This window comes from Rhinopithecus roxellana, chromosome 10 (genome assembly GCF_007565055.1).
Source record: "Rhinopithecus roxellana isolate Shanxi Qingling chromosome 10, ASM756505v1, whole genome shotgun sequence".
NCBI classification, from domain to species: Eukaryota; Metazoa; Chordata; class Mammalia; order Primates; family Cercopithecidae; genus Rhinopithecus; species Rhinopithecus roxellana.
The window spans coordinates 6,236,027-6,256,396 of record NC_044558.1 but is presented as its reverse complement, the minus strand read 5'-3'; the positions used below and the strand labels follow the sequence as shown (position 1 = coordinate 6,256,396).

The 20,370-nt window shown below is 49.5% G+C and overlaps 1 protein-coding gene across 3 annotated transcripts in view; it reads left to right on the top strand.

The window, feature by feature from the left end:
* The window catches only part of TEAD4 (TEA domain transcription factor 4), an 84,682-nt gene that overhangs the window by 24,332 nt on the left and 39,980 nt on the right, over positions 1 to 20,370 (top strand). For all 3 annotated transcript variants that reach the window (XM_030939737.1, XM_030939738.1, XM_030939736.1), the window contains one exon: positions 13,285 to 13,539. In XM_030939737.1, coding sequence (XP_030795597.1) covers positions 13,285 to 13,539 — 255 coding nt within the window. The remainder of the gene's footprint in view (positions 1 to 13,284; positions 13,540 to 20,370) is intronic.

Genomic DNA, 20,370 nt, shown 5'->3' with positions numbered 1-20,370 from the left:
GTGAACCTGGAGCACCAGGGACACGTGGGGCTGGGAGCAACTCCATTTCGGTAACAAATCCTGTGGCCCAGGGCCTTGGATGACCTGCTGCCCTGCTTTTCCTGGGACAGACCCAATCCTGGGGACATGGAGTGCAGGTCCTCAGAAAACCCCACTCGTGGGGCAGGGTCTGGCATTAGGAGTCTTTGGTTCTCCCCACGTGTGTGTTTTGCTGGGCTGCGCTAGGCCCAGCTTCTGCAGGCACTGATGGTACCCACTTCACCAGGCCAGTCCAGCTCAGCTTGGGTGAAGGAAGGGGAATTCTGAGGAGGAGCAGGGCCCAGAGACCATAGGAGGGATCAGGTGGGGAGGGAGGTGGCAGCCCTTCTTTCCATCTCCTGACATCCCGGCCTCCGCCGCTCCCTCCACCTGACGCAGGGCATCCATCTGTACGTAGTGTCGGGTCCAGAAGAAAATCTGGGCTACAACCAGGACTTCAGAGACCTCAGGTATTAAAATGATTAATTAATTAAGTATTAATATTAGGCATTAGGGCTTGAGACTTTCCACTTGGCATTGTTTATGGCTCAATAATAATGAAGACAGTAAGAAATAGCTCTTTTTTTTTTTCTGAGACGGAGTCTCGCTCTGTCGCCCAGGCTGGAGTGCAGTGGCGCGATCTCGGCTCACTACAAGCTCCGCCTCCCAGATTCACGCCATTCTCCTGCCTCAGCCTCCCAAGTAGCTGGGACTACAGGCACCCGCCACCTCGCCCGGCTAATTTTTTGTATTTTTAGTAGAGGCGGGGTTTCACCGTGTTAGCCAGGATGGTCTCCATCTCCTGACCTTGTGATCCGCCCATCTTGGCCTCCCAAAGTGCTGGGATTACAGGCGTGAGCCACCGCGCCTGGCCAGAAATAGCTCTTATGAGCACTGACTGTGTCAGGCCCTACACTAGATGACATCTCACTATGTCATCTCTCCTGCGGGACAGCCCTCCAGGATGGATCAGTTCCCCAGCCTTCTGAGCCTCAGAGCCACACGTGAAAGTCTGCAACGTACTTTTAGAGGCCACTGGAGACTTCCAGGATGTGGGGAGGGATGTGAACCACACATATATGCTAGCACAGAAGGGACGCTGGATTCCAGTGAGGGCATCCTCCTTGTTTTACAGATGAGCAAAATGAGGCCCAGAGAAATGAGGTGGTTTGTCTGTGGTTGTGCAGTTAGTGGTAGAACTGGAACCAAAGCCAGGCTCTTGCTTCCCGTACATCACACTTCCATTCTACAAGCCTCCAAAATAAGCCGAAAAGGGATTTATGCATGATTCAAGCTCTTTTTCTGGTATGCCAAAATCCAGACATTTCCCGAGGTTTCTTTTGTTTCCCAAATTTAAGCACAGAGCAATCTGTTCTCCCCACAGATAAATCATTATTCCACAATAACACTTAACAAATATCCCTTCGTTTGTTCGTTCTGTGTTCATCAGCTCTGCAGTGTGCTGCGGACTACAGAGGAAGACAGCTGTCCCTGTCCCCATGGTGTGTAAAGGATGGTGGAGACCAGTGCTTACTGGGAGATGGGGGCTGGATATGGAAAGGCAGGAGTCTGCTAAGGTTGGAGTCATCTTCCCAGAGGACGTGACATGTGGCTGGACCTTAAGGCTGAGCAAGAGTTAGTCAGGTGAACAAGGAAAGGGGCGTTTCAGGTAGCACTTCCACTGGAGTGGAGAAAGCCTAGCATGTTGGGGGGTGATTTGGTGGGTGCAAAGAAGGAATTACAGAGGGTGGTGCCTGTGGGCGGAAGCTATGGCCGGAGAACAGGGATCAGCAGATTCAAGCGCTAGAAAATCCCATCGTGGCGTGTGTGGTGTTATCTTAAGAGCAAAGAAAAGGCATTGAAAATTTTTAGGTAGCGGCATCATGTGATCAGGTTTGCATTTTAGAAAAATCACTCTGGCTGGAGTGAAGAGATTATGGAGCCTGAATGGGGTTGCCAGAGTCATCCAGATGTGCATTGGTGGAAGCTTGGATTAGGGCTGTGAGATAGAGTAGATTTAGGAGACATTTCGGTGACAGAAAGACAGGATGTGGTCATTAACTAGATGTGGGAGCTATTAATAAGAGGGAAAAGTCAAAACATAGTCATGTGCTGCTTCACGAAGGGGAGGCCTCCTGAGAAATGTGTCTCTTGGCGATTTCATCCTTGTGCAAACATAACAGAACATCGTTACACAAACCTAGATGGTATAGCCTACGACGCACCCAGGCTGTATGGTACAAGCTATTGCTCCTGGGCTAGAAATCTGTACGGCACGCAACTATACTCACTTCTATAGGCAACTGTAACACAATGGTAACTTAAGTGTTAGTATTTGTATATCTCAACATACCCAAACATAGAAAAGGTCCAGTGACAGTAAAATATAAAAGATAACTAATGGCACACCTGTATGGGGTTCACCATGAATGGAGCTTGCAGGACTGGAAGCTGCTCTGGGTGAGTCAGAGCGAGTGGTGAGTGAATGTACACTACTGTCGGCTTTGCTGTATACTACTGTACACTAGGACATTACTGTAGACTTTATAAAAACAGATACTTAGACTACACTAAATGTATTTAAAATGTTGTTTCTTCAAGAATATATGAACCTTGGCTTTCTATAACTTTTTTACTTTTTAAACTTCTTAATTTTTTGATTCTTTTTTTTTTTTTTTTCTTTTTTGCTCTGTCGCCCAGTGGAGTGCAGTGGCCGGATCTCAGCTCACTGCAAGCTCCGCCTCCCTGGTTCACACCATTCTCCTGCCTCAGCCTCTCGAGTAGCTGGGACTACAGGCGCCCGCCACCTTGCCCGGCTATTTTTTTGTGTTTTTTTAGTAGAGACGGGGTTTCACCGTGTTAGCCAGGATGGTCTCAATCTCCTGACCTCGTGATCCGCCCGCCTCAGCCTCCCAAAGTGCTGGGATTACAGGCTTGAGGCACCGCGCCCGGCCAATTTTTTTATTTTTTTATGGTAACACTTAGCTTAAAATGCAAACACCTCACACCTGTAATCCCAGCACTTTGGGAGGCCGAGGCGAGCGGATCACGAGGTCAGGAGATCGAGACCATCCTGGCTAACACGGTGAAACCCTGTTTCTACTAAAAATACAAAAAAAAAAAAAAAAAATTAGCCGGGGGTGGTGGCGGGCACCTGTAGTCCCAGCTACTCGGGAGGCTGAGGCAGGAGAATGGCGTGAACCCGGAGGGCGGAGCTTGCAGTGAGCCGAGATCGCACCACTGCACTCCAGCCTGGGCGACAGAGCGAGACTCCGTCTCAAAAAAGAAAAAAATAAAAAACCAAAAACACAAACACATTGTACAGCTGTACAAAAAATATTTTCTTAATTTGTATCTTTATTCTATAAGCCTTCTTCTGTTTACAAAATCTTTTTTTTTTTGAGAGGGAGTCTTACTCTGTCCCCCAGGCTGGAGTGCAGTGGCACAATCTTGGCTCACTGCAACCTCCACCTCCCGGGTTTAAGCAATTCTCCTGCCTCAGCCTCCGGAGTAGCTGGGATTACAGGTGTGCATCACCACGCCCGTATTTTTAGTAGAGATGGGGTTTCAGCATATTGGCCAGGCTAGTCTCGAGCTCCTGACCTCGTGATCCACCTGCCTTGGCTGTTTTTTTACTTTTTAACTTTGTTGTTGAAAACAGAGACATACCAGTCAGGCACAGTGGCTCACGCCTATAATCCCAGCACTTTGGGAGGCCGAGGTGGGTGGATCACAAGGTCAGGAGTTCAAGACCAGTCTGGCCAACATGGTGAAAAAACACAAAAAATTAGCCAGACATGATGGCAGTTGCCTGTAATCCCAGCTACTCGGGAGGCTGAGGCAGAGAATTGTTTGAACCCGGGAGGCAGAGGTTGCAGTGAGCTGGGATTGCGTCACTGCATTACAGCCTGGGCAACAAGAGCAAAACTCCATCTCAAAAAAATAAAAAATAGTAATAAAAACAGAGACAAGCGTGCACATTAGGCCTGCACAGTGTCAGGATTGTCAGTGTCAGGATCACTGCCTTCCACCTGCACATTCTGCCCCACTGAGAACTCTTTAGGGGCAGTAACTCGCATGAAGATATCATCTCCTAGGGTAACAGTATCTTTTTCTGGAATGCCTCCCGAAGGGCCTAGCTGAGGCTGTTTTACAGTCATTTTTTTTTCATAAGTAGAAGGAGTACACTCTAAAATGATGATAAAGGCCGGCGCGGTGGCTCATGCCTGCAGTCCCAGCCCTTTGGGAGGCCGAGGCGGGCAGATCACCAGAGGTCAGTAGTTCGAGACCAGCCTGGCCAACATAGTGAAACCCTATCTCTACTAAAAATACAAAAAAATTAGCTGGGCATGGTGGTGCATGCCTATAATCCCAGCTACTCAGGAGGCCGAGTCACGAGAATTGCTTGAACTCAGGAAGCAGAAGCTGCAGTGAGCTGATACTGCACCACTCACTGCACTCCAGCCTGGGTGACAGTTAGACTCTGTCTCAAAAAATTAAAATTAGAGAAAACAGATATAATAGAAAAAAGATGATGAAAAGTATAGTATAGTATAGTAAATATATAAACCAGTAACATAGTCATTTATTAAGGATTGTGTACTGTACATAATTGTGTATGCTAGACTTGTGTGTCACAACAGGCAGCACAGTAGGTTTGTGTACACCAGTGCCACCAGACACACGTGAGGAATGTGTGGCTCTGCGACGGTAGGATGGCTCTGACATCACTAGGCAATAGGAATTTTTCAGCTCCATTGTCATCTTATGGGACCCCCTTTGAACGAATGTTTGGGGCTGACCGAAATTTTGGTATGCAGTGCATGGCTGCATTCCTAGCTTTCTGGTCTCTGCGTGGATAGTGGTTCATTTCCTGAGAGAGAGCCGAGGAGAAGGAACAGGATTGGAGGACAAGCTGAACACTTGGTTTTGGGCATGTTGAGTTTGAGGAGCTCTGGAGATTGATTAGAGATGCCTGGTAGGCAGTTGGTTTGAGGACCTTCACCTGAGGAAAGATACACAGATTTGGGGATTAAACCAATAGAGTGGGAATGCAAGCCTAGGGTGGGGATCCCCCCAGGAGTCTGTTTAGGGTTTAAAAAGAAGAGGTCAGGTCAGAACCCAGGGATAAATCTATGGAATGAATCTGGTGAAATATGGAGCCCAGGGAATATGGAGAAAGGGAGCCTGGAGCTGACTCAGAAGACTGCAGACTGCTCCTGCTTCTTCCATGTGTTTTCAGAATCAGCTTGTTAAGCTTTGTGGAAAACTGTGTGGAATTTTTTAAAATCACAATTTCAGGGCCGGGCACGGTGGCTCACACCTGTAATCCCAGCACTTTGGGAGGCTGAGGAGGAGGATCACTTGAGGTCAGGAATTCGAGACCAGCCTGGCCAACATGGTGAAATCCTGTCTCTACTAAAAATATAAAAATTAGACAGGCGTGGTGGTGGCACGTGCCTGTTATCCCAGCTACTTGGGGAAGCTGAGGCAGGAGAATCACTTGAGCCTGGGAGGTGGAGATTGCAGTGAGCTGAGATCACGCCACTGCACTCCAGCCTGGGTGACAGAGCAAGGCTCCATCTCAAAAAAATAAAAATAAAATAAAATAATCACAATTTATTGAATTTATGATTTATTTGGAGAGATTCAACATCTTTATAATATTGTTTTCCCATTCATGAGCACACAGTTTCTCTCCATTTATTTAAGTATTGTGACACTGTGAAATGTATACTGGAGGCCTGGCGTGGTGGTTCAGGTCTGTAATCCCAGCACTTTGGGAGGCTGAGGTGGGTGGATCACCTGAAGTCAGGAGTTCGAGACCAGCCTGACCAACATGGTGAAACCCCGTCACTACTAAAAATACAAAAATTAGCTGGGCGAGGTGGCAGGTGCCTGTAATCCCAGCTACTCCGGAGACTGAGGCAGGAGAATCGCTTGAATCTGGGAGGCAGAGGTTGCAGTGAGCCCATATTGCACCACTGTACTTCAGCCTGGGCCAGAAAAAAGCTCAAAAAAAAAAAAAAAAGATATATTGGGACTTCATTCAGTTTCATGCGGTACAACGCCTAAAATCCTTGCAATCTTCAAAATGATGTGTCTTTTTGTGTGCTAATGAGTCGACTTAGGGCTTGCAGTCCCTAGGTAGCTTCAGGATTGGACCAGACTCCAGAAAGACCAAGGGCGGGATTAGAGGGGTGGAAATTTCAGCCACACCCTCCAACCTCAGGGAGCTGAGAGGGGCTGAAGGTCAAGTTGATCACCCATGGCCAATAGTTCAATCAGTCATGCCTATGTAATGAAGCCACCATGGACACCTAGAAGGACTGGGTTTGAGGAGCTTCCAGAAAGCTGAACACGTGGAGGGACCTAAAGGGTGGTGTACCCAGGAGAGAACATGGAAGCTTCTCCAACCTTCCCACGTGTCTTGCCCTGTGTGTCTCTATCCTTTGTGAGATCCTTTATAATAAACTGGTAAAGGTAGGTGGTGTTTCTCTGAGTTCTGTGAGTTACCCTGGCCGGTTAATTGATCTTAAGAAGAGGGTTATAGGAACCTCATCTATAGCTGGTGGGTCAGAAGCACAAGTAAAACAACCCAGGGCATGGGATTGGCATCAGAAGTGGGAGGCAGTCCTATGGAACCGAGCCCCCACCCTGTGGGATCTCCTGGCTTCAAGCAATCCTCCTGCCTCTTGACCTCCCAAAGTGCTGAGATTATAGGTATGAGCCACCATGCCCAGCCCTGTTTTTCTCAGTGAGGCTCTTTGATTGGCAAATTATCTATTTTTGTCTAAAAATGCCTCTGTTTGATCTTCACTCTTGAATGATTTTTTGTTTGGGTTTTAAATTCAAGATTAACAGATATTTTCTTTTAACAGTATGGTGATGTTATATTGAGTCTTCTAGTGTTACTGGTACGAAGTTTGCTACCAGTTTGTTGTTGTTGTTGTTTTTGAGACAGAATCTCCCTCTGTCACCCAGACTGGAGTGCAGTGGCACAATGTGGGCTCACTGCAACCTCTACCTCCTGGGTTCAAGCGATTCTCATGCCTCAGCCTCCCAAGTAGCTGTGATTACAGGCGCCCACCATCACACCCAGCTAATTTTTGTATTTTTAGTAGAGACGGGTCTCACTATGTTGCCCAGGCTCGTCTCAAACTCCTGACCTCAAGCGATCCACCTGCCTTGGCCTCCCAAAGTGCTGGGATTATAGGCATGACCCACCACACCAGGCCAAGAAGTTCAATATCAGTTTAATAGTCCTTCCTTTCTAGATAATCTGCCCTTTTTCATTCTCCATGCTTTAAAGATCTCTGTTTTGGGTATTCTGCAGTGTCCCTATGTTATGTGTTCCTTTTATTTGAATTTATCCTGGTTAGGATTCAGCATGGTTCCTGAATTATTGGAGTCATCTCTTCTATTAATCTGGAAAATTGCCTGCTATTATCTCTTCCAATGTTGTTCTACTTTATTTATTTTCTATGTTCTCTTTTTCTGGAATTCTGATGTTGAATTGCCTTATTCTGTTCTCCTTGCTCTTTACTGTCATTTAAAAAATACATCTGGGGCCGGGCGCGGTGGCTCAAGCCTGTAATCCCAGCACTTTGGGAGGCCGAGACGGGCGGATCACGAGGTCAGGAGATCGAGACCATCCTGGCTAACACGGTGAAACCCCGTCTCTACTAAAAATACAAAAAAAAAAAAAAAAAAAAAAAAAAAAACTAGCCGGGCGAGGTGGCGGGGGCCTGTAGTCCTAGCTACTCGGGAGGCTGAGGCAGGAGACTGGGGTGAACCTGGGAGGCGGAGCTTGCAGTGAGCTGAGATCCAGCCACTGCACTCCAGCCTGGGCAACAGAGCGAGACTCCGTCTCAAAAAAAAAAAAAAAAAAAAAAAAAAAACATCTGGGCAATTTCCTCAGCTCTGTCTTCCAGATTGTTGCTTCTTTATCTAGCTGTATCTAACTTGTTAATCCCAACCATTGAATTTTTAATTTCAGTGACTAAAATGTTTATTTTTAAATGTTTGATGTAGTTCTTTTTCCAGCCTACTTTGTATTTTTGATAATATCTTGTTCTTTCCCGTATTTACAATTCTTTATTTAGGTCAATAATCATTTAAATATAATCTCTTCAGAGATTTTCCGCCTGGGACCACTGTTTATTTTTAAGAATTGACTGGACGTTACTAAGCGACATAAAATTCAAATTTCAAATCCATTAAAGGGTAGGCCCTTGGTTACAAATTCTTTTTTATAAGAATTCTTTTTTATATCTAGAATTTAGGCTAAGACAGAGAATCTTTTTTTGTTTGTTTGTTTTTGTTTTTGTTTTTGAGATGGAGTCTCTGTTGCCTAGGCTGGAGTGCAGTGGCACGATCTCAGCTCACTGCAACCTCTGCCTCCCAGATTCAAGTCATTCTCTTGCTTCAGCCTCCCGAGTGGCTGGGATTATAGGCATGTGCCACTAAGCCAAGCTAATTTTTGTATATTTAATAGAGATGAGGTTTGCCATGTTGGCCAGCCTGGTCTTTAGCTGCTGACCTCAAATGATCCTCCCGCCTCAGCCTCCCAGAGTACTGGGATTATAGGCATGAGCCGTTTCGCCTGGCCCAGAGAATGCCTGGCCCAGAGAATCTTCACTGTCACATTTTGTCAGTGTTTTACTGGCTCTCTGAAGATGTAGGTATAGTTCCCAGTTTCAGCTTCTCTGCATCTCTTCGGTCTAAGGTCTCATCTCTCAGCAGCCATTATAACCCAGTTGTGGCCAGGCATGGTGGCTGCCTCCATGGGAAGCCAAGGAGGGAGAGTTGCTTGAGGCTGGAAGTTCAAGACCAGCCTAGGCAACATAGTGAGACCTCTACAGTAAATACGTAATCTCTACAATAAATAAATAATTAGCCAGGCATGGTGGTGTGTGACTAGAGTCCCAGCTACTCAGGAGGTTGAGGCAGGAGGATCTCTTGAACCCATGAGTTCAGTGCTGTACTAAGCTATGATCTTGCCAGAGTGCTTCAGCCTGGGCGACAGAGCAAGACCCTGTCTCTAAAAATAAAAAAAAAAATGGGATGGGCGCGGTGGCTCACGCCTGTAATCGCAGCACTTTGGGAGGCCGAGGCGGGCGAATCACAAGGTCAGGAGATCGAGACCATCCTGGCTAACATGGTGAAACCCCATCTCTACTAAAAATACAAAAAATTAGCCAGGCGCAGTGGCGGGCGCCTGTAGTCCCAGCTACTCGGAGGCTGACGCAGGAGAATAGCGTGAACCCAGGAGACGGAGCTTGCGGTGAGCTGAGATCCGGCCACTGCACTCCAGCCTGGGCGACAGAGCGATACTCCGTCTCAAAAAAACAAAAAACAAAACAAAACAAAACAAAATGTAAAAATTTAAAGTGATGAAAAATAAAAAACCAGCTTCCTCATTACTAAGGGAGCTTTGCTCAGTTGTTTCTAAATTTATTTATAGAGTGAGAGTTTTAAAATCATCTTATCTACTATATTGCCAGAAATTAAAGTTGACAACTCTTTCAAGTAGTTTGTTTTGGGCCGGGCATGATGGCTCATGCCTGTAATTTCAGCACTTTGGGAGGCGGATGGATCACCTGAGGTCAGGAATTTGAGACCAGCCTGGCCAACGTGGCGAAACCTCGTCTCTACTAAAAATACAGAAATCAGCTGGGTGTGGTGATGTGTGCCTGTAATCCCAGCTACTCCGTAGGCTGAGGTGGGAGAATGGCTTGAACCTGGGAGACGGAGGTTACAGTGAGCCGAGATTGAGGTGGGAGAATGGCTTGAACCTGGGAGATGCAGGTTACAGTGAGCCGAGATTGCACCGCGGCCCACCAGCCTGAGTGAAAGAGCGAGACTTCATCCCCCACAAAAAAAAAGACATTTGTTTTGTAAGTATAGAAAAATGTTTTCATGTCCAGAATAGAGTCAAGACCAGAATTTCTGGTAAGAGAATAAGCTAGTTTAGGCCGGGCGCGGTGGTTCAAGCCTGTAATCCCAGCACTTTGGGAGGCCGAGACGGGCGGATCACGAGGTCAGGAGATCAAGACCATCCTGGCTAACACGGTGAAACCCCGTCTCTACTAAAAAAATACAAAAATCTAGCCGGGTGAGGTGGCGGCGCCTGTAGTCCCAGCTACTCGGGAGGCTGAGGCAGGAGAATGGCGTGAACCCGGGAGGCGGAGCTTGCAGTGAGCTGAGATCCGGCCACTGCACTCCAGCCCGGGCGACAGAGCGAGACTCCGTCTCAAAAAAAAAAAGAGAATAAGCTAGTTTATTACTGATCAAGCGACTCTGCCCCCAGACAAACTCTAATGAAAACTGACTTTAACAGCCACAGAGACCACAGGCAATACTTGTTACACTAAAAAGGACAGTGACTCTGAAGGGCTGAGAACAAGACCTTGGCCTTCACCTTGGCCTCACTGCGCGAGCTTGGGCACATCCTTAGGCCTTTGGGCCTCAGTGCCCTTTTCAGCAAGCTGAAGGAGCTGGTTTAGGTTTCCTTGTGGGGGGGGGGGATTCCGGCTTTTTTGTTTTTTTTTTTTTTGCGATGGAGTCTCGCTCTGCCGCCCAGGCTGGAGTGCGGTGGGACCATCTTGGCTCACTGCAACCTCTGCCTCCTGGGTTCAAGTGATTCTCTGGCCTCAGCCTCCTGAGTAGCTGGGATTACAGGCACCCGCCACCATACCCGGCTCATTTTTTTATTTTCAGTAGAGACGGGGTTTCGCCGTGTTGGCCAGGGTGGTCTCGAACTCCTGACCTCGGAATCCACCCGCCTCGGCCTCCCAAAGTGCTGTGATTATAGGCGTGAGCCACTGTGCCCGGCCGGTTCCTGCTTTAAGTATCAGTGGCTGTAACCTCTTTCCTACTGCATGTCTGCGCCAGCTGCTTTGCCAAGCTCCTTTTGACCTCTCCTCCTGGGATGTGCCTCCCACACTTAGCCCCTCCCTTCCCTCGACCCTCACCCCCACCCTCACAGTGCCTCTCTGTGAAGGACATTGTCCTTCTCACAGGCCATGGGTGGGAGATGAGGGGTTTGAGGGTATGGAGGGGAGTGATAACCTAGGAACGCTCTGGGAGGTCCCACTTCAGAGGGTCCAAGGTGGAAGTGGTGAACTCAGGGGTTTAGACCCCCCGCCTGGGTTTGGGCTGCTGGACTGCATTGCTCCTCAAGGCTGGTCGGGGAGAAGGGACGGGCAATGTGTGTGGTGGGGTGAGGTCCTCCTTTACAAGTGGATTCAGTGGCTGGGATGGGGAGAAGTTGGGGGCTGTGGGAGGGCTGTGGGAGGTACGTGGTTCCCACCTGCTACTCATAACCCAAAAACTGCCTTAAGATGACTAGTATGTCCTGCTCTTTCATGAACCCCTGAGAACTATGTCTGGAAGCTTACAGCTTGGATGGCTGGAGCCGAGAGGTCACTGGATTTGTCTCATGTTAGGGGAAGGCGGGGTTGTGGCCATGAGCCTCCAGAGGCACCAGAAAGTCAATCCTGCCATTGCTCCAGTGTGTGAGGAGCTGCCCAGTTTCTTTTAGAAAGAGCCTGAGTCGAGAAGGGAACAGGAGAACAGTGACCTATATTATATTGTATATGCATTTTAAAAAATTTTTCATTGTGGTAAAAAAGACCACAAAATTTACCATCCTAACCCTTTTTAAGTATCCAGGTTGGTAGTATTAAGTATATTCACGTTGCTGTGCGGCAGACCTCCAGAAACTTCTTCATCGTGCAAAACCGAAACTCTACTCCTCAAGTCACACGTCTCTGTTTCTTTCTCCCACCAGCCCCTGGCAACCACCATTCTACTCTGTTTCTATTAGTTTGACCACTTAAAACCATTTTTTTTTTAAAACATTTTTAGTAAAGATGAAGTCTTGCTGACTCCTGGACTCAAATGATCTTCCTGCCTCAGCCTCCCTAAGTGCTGGGAGCCACTGCACCCTGCCAACTACTTTATTTTTATTGTATTGTATTTATTTATTTTGAGACAGCCTTGCTCTGTCACCCAGGCTAGACTGCAGTGGCACAATCATGGCTCACTGCAGCCTTGACTTCCCAGGCTCAAGTGATTCTCCCCCCTCACCCTCCAGAGTAACTGGGACTATAGGTGTGAGCCAGCACACCTGGGTAATTTTTTTTTAATTAATTTTTTGTGGAGATGGGGTTCCCCTGTATTGACTAGACTGGTCTGAAACTCCTGGGCTCAAGGGATCCTCCTGCCTCAGCCTCCCAAAGTGCTGGGATTATAGGCATGAGCCACTGTGCCTGGCCTAATGTGACTGCTTTAGATACCTCGTCAGTGGAACCATGTAGTGTTTGAGTTGTTTTGTAACTGGTGTATTTCACTCAGCGTAATGTCCTAATCAGGAGACTCTGCCCCCAGACAGAGTGCTGTGCTGCAGCACGTGTCCAGGTTGCCTTCCTTTTTAAAGCTTATATTTTGCTGTAAGTATAGACCCATTTTGTTCATCCATTCATCCATTGATGGACGTTTGGGTTGTTTCTACCTTTTGGCTCTTGTGAATAATGCCGCCATGAACATGAGTGTGCACATATCTCTTTGAGACCCCGCTTTCCCTGTTTTTGGGTATATACCCAGATGTTGGGTCATATGATCTCGCTCTATCGCCCAGGCTGGAGTGTCATGGCGGGATCTTGGCTCACTGCAACCTCCGCTTCCCGGATTCAAGCGATTCTCCTGCCTCAGCCTCCCGAGTAGCTGAGATTACAGGTGCCTGCCACCACACCTGGCTAATCTTTGTATTTTTAGTAGAAATGGGGTTTCACCATGTCAGCCAGGCTGGTCTTGAGCTCCTGACCTCAAGTAATTCACCTGTCTCAGCCTCTCAGAGTGCTTGGATTACAGGCGTGACCCACAGCGCCCGGCCTGCACAATTTTGCATTCCCACCAACAGTCCCCAGTATTTTGCATGCTTTTTGCCCAGTGTTGATTTAATGTCAGTGCATCCCTGGCACTGCGTCCTTGTCTCCTACTTCTCAGCCCTTGTCTGGGTTCCTAGAACCTTGATGTCAGGGAGTGCCTAGGTCATTGTGCTCATTCGACAGATGGGAGACGAGCTCTCCAGAGGAGAAATGGCCTGTTCAAGACCCCAGGACTGATTCTCACAGACCTGTCACTTTACGCTTTGCTTCCTGAGCAAGTGATTTGGGCTCTGGCACTCCCTGGAGTACTGTCATCCTATGACCCACACAGTTCTTCCACTTCTCACTGGGGCTGTGGTTCCTGTCCCCACAGGTCCAACGGGCGCTCCTCCAAGCGGAGCCTTGGAGGGCAAGGCCGGCACCATTACCTCCAACGAGTGGAGCTCTCCCAACTCCCCTGAGGGGAGCAACGTCTCTGGGGGCAGTCAGGCGCTGGACAAGCCCATCGACAATGATGCAGAGGGCGTGTGGAGCCCGGACATTGAGCAGAGTTTCCAGGAGGCCCTGGCCATCTACCCGCCCTGTGGCCGGCGTAAAATTATCCTGTCGGACGAGGGCAAGATGTACGGTAAGGAGCCCGTCAGGTTCGGCCCCGTACCTGAGACTGAGGCAAGGGGCCGACCCCGAAACCTTGGGGTTCCTGCCAGGCCGCGGAGGGGGATGGCCACTTGGGGCTGCATCAGGTGGATACTGCTTTCTTCCTCCCTGGGCTCCCAGGGATGGGGGCATCTGAGGAGAAGCCTGGGAGGGGGTGTGGAGGGTGGGGCCCCTGGCGGTGAGCAGCTGTGGGAGTGGGAATCTTGGAGAGTTTGGAAAGGGCAAGTCTAGGTGGGGTAGAACGTCCCCCCAGAGCAGAATGTCCACCCCACAAGCTGTACCCCAGCAGGTGCCTGAGCACCAGGCTGCCCACTTTGACTGTGAAGGATGCTGAGTCATCCCCTGTTTCCCTCATTCACTCACTCATTCCTGCAGCAGACACATGCCGGGCCTTCTGTGTGCCTGGTGTGGGTTGGGCAGGTGTGGTCCCAGCCCGTCATCTGGGGTGCGGGGAATGTGAACTCACAGATACCAGCTCTGCAAGGCGGCCTGGAGAGCTCCTAGGAGAGGCAGAGTGCTGGAGACCAACACTCCCCTAGGAAAGGCCCCCCAGCCCGGCAGAGGGTCACCAGAAATGGCTTGATCTTTGTGAGTGACTGAGGTTGCAGAACACAACAGAACTGTTCAGCACCACGTGGTAAGGACCGAGCAGGTGGCATGGGGCCACGATGACTTTTGGATGGAAGAGGGGGCATCTGGAAAAATGAAGCAGGGGCCAGGCATGGCGGCTCACTCAAGCCTGTGATTCCAGCACTTTGGGAGGCCAAGGTGGGAGGATCACTTGAGGCCAGCAGTTTGAAACCAGCCTGGGCAACAAAGCGAGACACCACCTCTAGCAAACATTCTTAAAAAATCAGCCGGGTGTGGTGGCGCCGGCCTGTAGTCCCAGCTACTGGGGAGGCTGAGGCAGAAAGATCGCTTGAGGCCAAGATGTCAAGGCTGCAGTGAGCCGTGATTGCACTGTTGCACTCCTGACTGGGTGCCAGAGTGAGACCCTATCTCAAAAAAAAAAAAAAAAAGAAAGAAAGAAGGAGAAATGAAACAAGAATGAAAACTGAATGGCTGTTGGAAGGCCCAGATCAGGCGTCTGTTTCCGTTGGAAAGCCCTCTGGGAACCCTAGCTCAAGACAGTGGTCTTGGGGCAGGATGGAGAGCCCTGAGTGGGTCTCTAAATGGCTGAAGTCAGTGACAACGAGGCCTCTGCCTGGCTTCCAACAGGGTAGCCCCAGACCAGCTGCCCACCCTCACGGGTTTCCATCCATTTCTCCTCCGCACCCAACGCTGGTGCCACCCCCACCACTGTTGCTTTGCTCAGCTTCCCCAGAGCCTCCCTTACTTCTGGGTCGGCCCTCCAGACCATCCCTGCTCTGACCACTTCTTGCTCTGGTGGTTGCTTATTTTTTCTTTTTCTTTTCTTTTTTTTTTTTTTTTTTTTTTTTGAGATGGAGTCTTGCTCTGTTGCCCAGGCTGGAGTGCAGTGGCACGATCTCGGCTCACTGCAAGCTCCGCCTCCGGGTTCATGCCATTCTCCTGCCTCAGCCTCCTGAGTAGCTGGGACTACAGGCGCCCGTCACCGCGCCCGGCTAATTTTTTGTATTTTTTTATAGAGACGGGGTTTTGCCGCGTTAGCCAGGATGGTCTCGATCTCCTGACCTTGTGATCCGCCCACCTCAGCCTCCTAGAGTGCTGGGATTACAGGCGTGAGCCACCGCGCCCGGCTCTTTTTTTTTTTTTTTTGAGATGGAGTCTCACTCTGTCGCCCAGGCTGGAGGGCATTGGCATGATCTTGGCTCACTGCAAGCTCCGCCTCCCGGGTTCATGCCATTCTCCTGCCTCACTGTGCCTCCCAAGTAGCTGGGACTATAGGCGCCACCACCACGCCCAGCTAATTTTTGTATTTTTAGTAGAGATGGGGTTTCACCATGTTAGCCAGGATAGTCTCGATCTCCTGACCTCGTAGTCCACCTGCCTCAGACTCCCAAAGTGCTGGGATTACAGGTGTGAGCCACTGCGCCCAGCCTCATCTTTTTATTCTCCCATTTGCATCTGTATTTCTTTTTTCTTTGAATCGGTATTTCTTTTTTTGGAGACAAAGTCTCGCTCTCTCACCTGTCGCCCAGGCTGGAGTGCAGTGGCACAATAGAGATGGAGTTTCACCATGTTAGCCAGGAGGGTCTTGATCTCCTGACTTCATGATCCACCTGCCTCAGCCTCCCAAAGTGCTGGGATTAAAGGTGTGAGCCACCACACCTGGCTTTGCATCTGTATTTCTAAATAAAATACTTGAATGTGTTTGTGGCAGTTAAGATGAAGTTTGGCTTTAACAGATCCCGAATAGCAGTGGCTTATATAAGAGAAATTTCCATCTCTCTCCTATAAATGTCTGGAGGGTAGATAGTCCAGGGAAGGTGTGGCAGCTTTGCTCCATGAAGCTCTCAGGGACCCAGATGCTTCTGTCTTGTGGCTCATGAGCATGACTTCCATTGTGAATATTCCCTTAAGGCCCACGCAGCTGCTTTGGTTCCAGGAGTTACACTGCAGCTAGCAGACAGGAGAATGGGATGAAGAAGAGTGACCTGGCTACATTTAAGGAAGACACTGGGAAACTAACCCCTGGTATATTTACTGTCCAGAACCCAGTCTTGTGACCGTATTTAGGAGCAAGAGGCATTGGAAAATCCAGCAATGCACTGCCATAGCCAGGTGCATACGACCATGCCTGGCTAACTGTAAAGTTTTTTATAAAGTCCAGGCACAGTGACTCACGCCTGTAATTCCAGCACTTTGGGAGGCCGAGGCGGGCACATCACCTGAGGTCAGGAGTTTGAGACCAGCCTGGCCAACATGGTGGAACCCTGTCTCTACTAAAAATACAAAAATTAGCCAGGCATTGTGGCGCGTGCCTGTAATCCCAGCTACTTGGGAAGCTGAGGCAGGAGAATCGCTTGAACCCAAGAGGCGGAGGTTGCAGTGAGCTGAGATTGCACCACTGGACTCCAGCCTGGGTGACAGAGTGAGACTTACAGGCTACAGATTACAGATCACAGAATGAGAAAAGTAAAAAATAAATATAAAATAAAAAATATATATATTTTTTGAGACGGAGTCTTGCTCTGTTGCACCAGGCTGGAGTGCAATGGCGCTATCTCGGCTCACTGCAATCTCCGCCTTCTGGGTTCAAGCGATTCTCCTGCCTCAGCCTCCCAAATAACTGGGATTACAGGCGCCTGCCACCCAGGCACCCAGCTAATTTTTGCATTTTTAGTGGAGATGGGGTTTCACCATATTGGTCAGGCTGGTCTCGAACTCCTGACCTCAGGTGATCCGCCCGCCTCGGCCTCCCAAAGTGCTGAGATAAGGTGTGAACCACAGCACCTGGCCAAAAAATAAATATTTTATCGAGATGATGCCTCACTGCCTTGTGTAGGCTGGTCTTGAACTCCTAGGCTGATGCCATCCTCTTGTCCCGGCCTCCCAAAGTGCTGGGATTACAGCCGGCCTTCTGCCCGGGCCACCTGCCCGGCCTTCCTGTAGTTTTTGATTAAACTTATATTCGAGACTTTAGTATCTTTACAAAGTAAACATTGGTCACAGCTGTTCCATATAGTTTTACGTTTCTTTTCCCACACAGCTTTTTGGTTTTCCTGGAGATAATGTTCTTGATTTTTTTCATTTGGTCACTTGTTTCTACATCTATCATTAGTTTATCTTCAAACTGTTCAGAAAAGAGTAAAATTCTCACTCTTTTTTTTCTTTTTTTTTCTTTGTTTTAAGAGACAGGGTCTTGCTCTGTCATCCAGGCTGGAGTGCAGTGGCATAGTCATAGCTCACTGCCTCACTACAGGCTCTACCTCCTGGGCTCAAGCGATCCTGCCACCTCGGCCTCCCGAGTGGTTAGGACTACAGGCAAGCATCACCTTGCCTGGCTACTTTTTTTATTTTTTGTGGAGACGGGGTCTTGCTGTGTTGCCCAGGCTGTTCGTGAACTCCTGCGCTCAAGCAGTCCTGCCTGGGCCTCCCAGAGTGGTGGGATTACAGGAGTGAGGCACTGCACCTGGCCTAAAATTCTCTTAACATGGTCCAGTATACCAGGTGACCTAAGATTTTTTTTTCCTAAAAGCAAGCCTCCCGGAGGCCACTGCCCTCCTGCTTTATTCTGTGCCAGATGCCCCCCAGGCCTGTTGCACAAGTGTCATTCTGCGATTTTCTTGTTTTTTTTTTTTTGTTTTTTTTTTTTTTAGATGGAGTCTCACTCTGTTGCCCAGGCTGGAGTACAGTGGCACGATCTCGGCTCACTGCAACCTCCGCCTCCCAGGTTCAAGCAATTCTCCTGACTCAGCCTATCAAGTAGCTGGGATTACAGGTGCCTGCCAGCACGCCCGGCTAATTTTTGTATTTTTAGTAGAGACGGGGTTTCACCATGTTGGCCAGGCTGGTCTCGAACTCCTGACCTTAGATGATCCACCTGCCTCGGCCTCCCAAAGTGCTGGGATTACAGGCATGAGCCACTGCAGACTCAGGGTCCCAGCAGACCCGGCCATCCTGGGATTTTCTTCCTCTGCATCCTGTGAAGTCCCTTCCACTTCTACTTGTGAAGTTTTGCTTCTTACTTTTAGTGCCTGGGGAAGCGTCATGGGGGAGACAGCTGTGTGTGGAGCACCTGGGGGTGCCTGGTGTGGTGTTGGGTGCTTTGCAGAAGTTGTTCCCATTTGACCAGGAAGGACGCAGCCTCTGGGACCCCCAGGCTCTTTCCTCTGCTTTGGTGGAGGAGCGGATGGCTATAGATTATGAGCTTAGGTATGAAATGAGAAAGGGCAGGGGGAGTGCAGGGAAGGGCAAGCAGCTTGGCTGGGGAGCCGTGGTGTGTGCCCTGACCCTTTACAGGCCAGGTCTGTGTGCTTTAGAGGCAGAGATGGGCTGGAAATCGTAAGTGTGCATGAAGCATCCAGCAAGGGGCAAGGACGGAGGACGCTGCAGGTGTCTGGGAGGGCCCCGTGGAGATGCCAGAATGCGGTAAATCAACAGACGTCTGTGGAATTGAGCACGCCTGGGGACCAAGGGCTTTGAGTACTTGCTTTTTTTTGGGGGGAGTATGTATGTGTGTGTAAAAATATACGTAACATTTTGCATTTTAATCATTATAGTTTTTCAGCTTATAGTTTGATGGCATTAAATATATTCACATTGATGTACAGCCATTACTACCACCCATCACCAGAAATATTTCATTTCAAAGTGAAATTCTTTACCTTTTAAACAATAATTCCCCATTCTCACCATCCTCCCCACCCTCCAGCCCTGGCAACCACCGTTCTGCTTTCTGTCTTTATGGGTTTGACTAAAGCTTTAGTTACCTCATGTAAGTGGAGTCATAAAACATTTGCCCTTTTGTGACTGGCTAATTTCACTTAACACAAGGTCCTCCACGTTTATCTGTATTGTAACCTAGGTCAGAGTTTCCTTCCTTTTTAAGGCTGAGTAATATTCCACATTTTGTTTATCCGTTCGTCGGCTGATGGACACTTGGGTGGATACTTAGTTTTATTTAGTTCTTATAGGTGGATGTTTCTGAACCTGCTTCACATATAAAGATATTGGGGTTAAGAGACTGTGACCAAGCCTGGGGAAGCGCCAGGCTGTGGATCTCTGGCAGGCCTTGGGTTGGAATTCTCTTTGGCAGGAGCGAAGCCACTGACTCGGGAAAGCAGACTGAAAATGGTTTGGCAAACTGTCCTGGCCATGTTGGCATCTCGGATGCTGCTCCTCCCCTGTGCTGAGACCCGGGGAGGGGTATGGGGTGGGGACGCTCGGGAGGGCCTGGAGGAAGAGCGAGGAGGGGCAGAGGCACTGCTTCCCTATGCTTCATAACACGCCAGCGCTCCCAGCATCCTGGGCATCCATGATCTTTCGGTCCTTTCAAGGGTCCCTTCAAGGAAGGAGGAATGGCATCTCTGCTTACATGTGCGGAAATGGAAGTTCAGGGAAGCCAAGAGTTTCTCCCAGCCTCTCAAGTCGGAAGTGGAGAGTGGGGCTTTAACCCAGTTCTCCTGCCTCCGAGCTTGGCGCTCTTCTGTCAACTGCATGGCCTTGCTCCTCCACTCCCTGGCCCTGGCTCCAGGTGGGTCAGGCCCTGGGCAGGGCCCTGCTGTACTGCAGGCTCTGACAACCGCCCAGCCCCCACAGCACCTGTCCTGCATGAGAATAGGTTCTGCTGGGATCCAGACACCCGCTCACCCCGTCTCTTCTTACCAGTCCCGGGGGCCGAGCCAAGGCAGGACTGCGTGGGGACTGATGGAGGGCTGTCAGCAGGCAGAGCGGCCCAGCCCGGCTGGGAGCTATAGATAGCTCTGAGCTCACCCCCAGTGTGTGGGATGGGCCCTCTGGGAGGCCGAACGGGAGGCCAAGCTGAGAGCTGACTCAGACCTAAGCTCACCATGGCTGCTCCCCTCCTGTCTTCTCATCTTCCCCTCGGGGACCTGCGCTTCCCATCCTCTGTGTACCCCAGCCCCATTCTGAGCCCCCAGCTGCTTCCAGCATTTCCAGAGCTCTGGTCTTTTCTCACCCCTCACTTCCCTGCATCCAAAGGCCACCAGTCCCTTTCCAAGTGGACTGGCCTGGTGGGGTATGGGGTGGGGCTGAGAGGATGACTCCTGACCTGGGGACCTGGCCTTAGCTGTTTGAGGACAGGGGTTAGGCCTGTGGCCATGACACATCCAGCACAGGACACGCTGACCAAGGCCAGGCAGACATGCAGATGACATGCAAAGCAGCATGACAGATTAACACCTGCTATTTCTGAGCT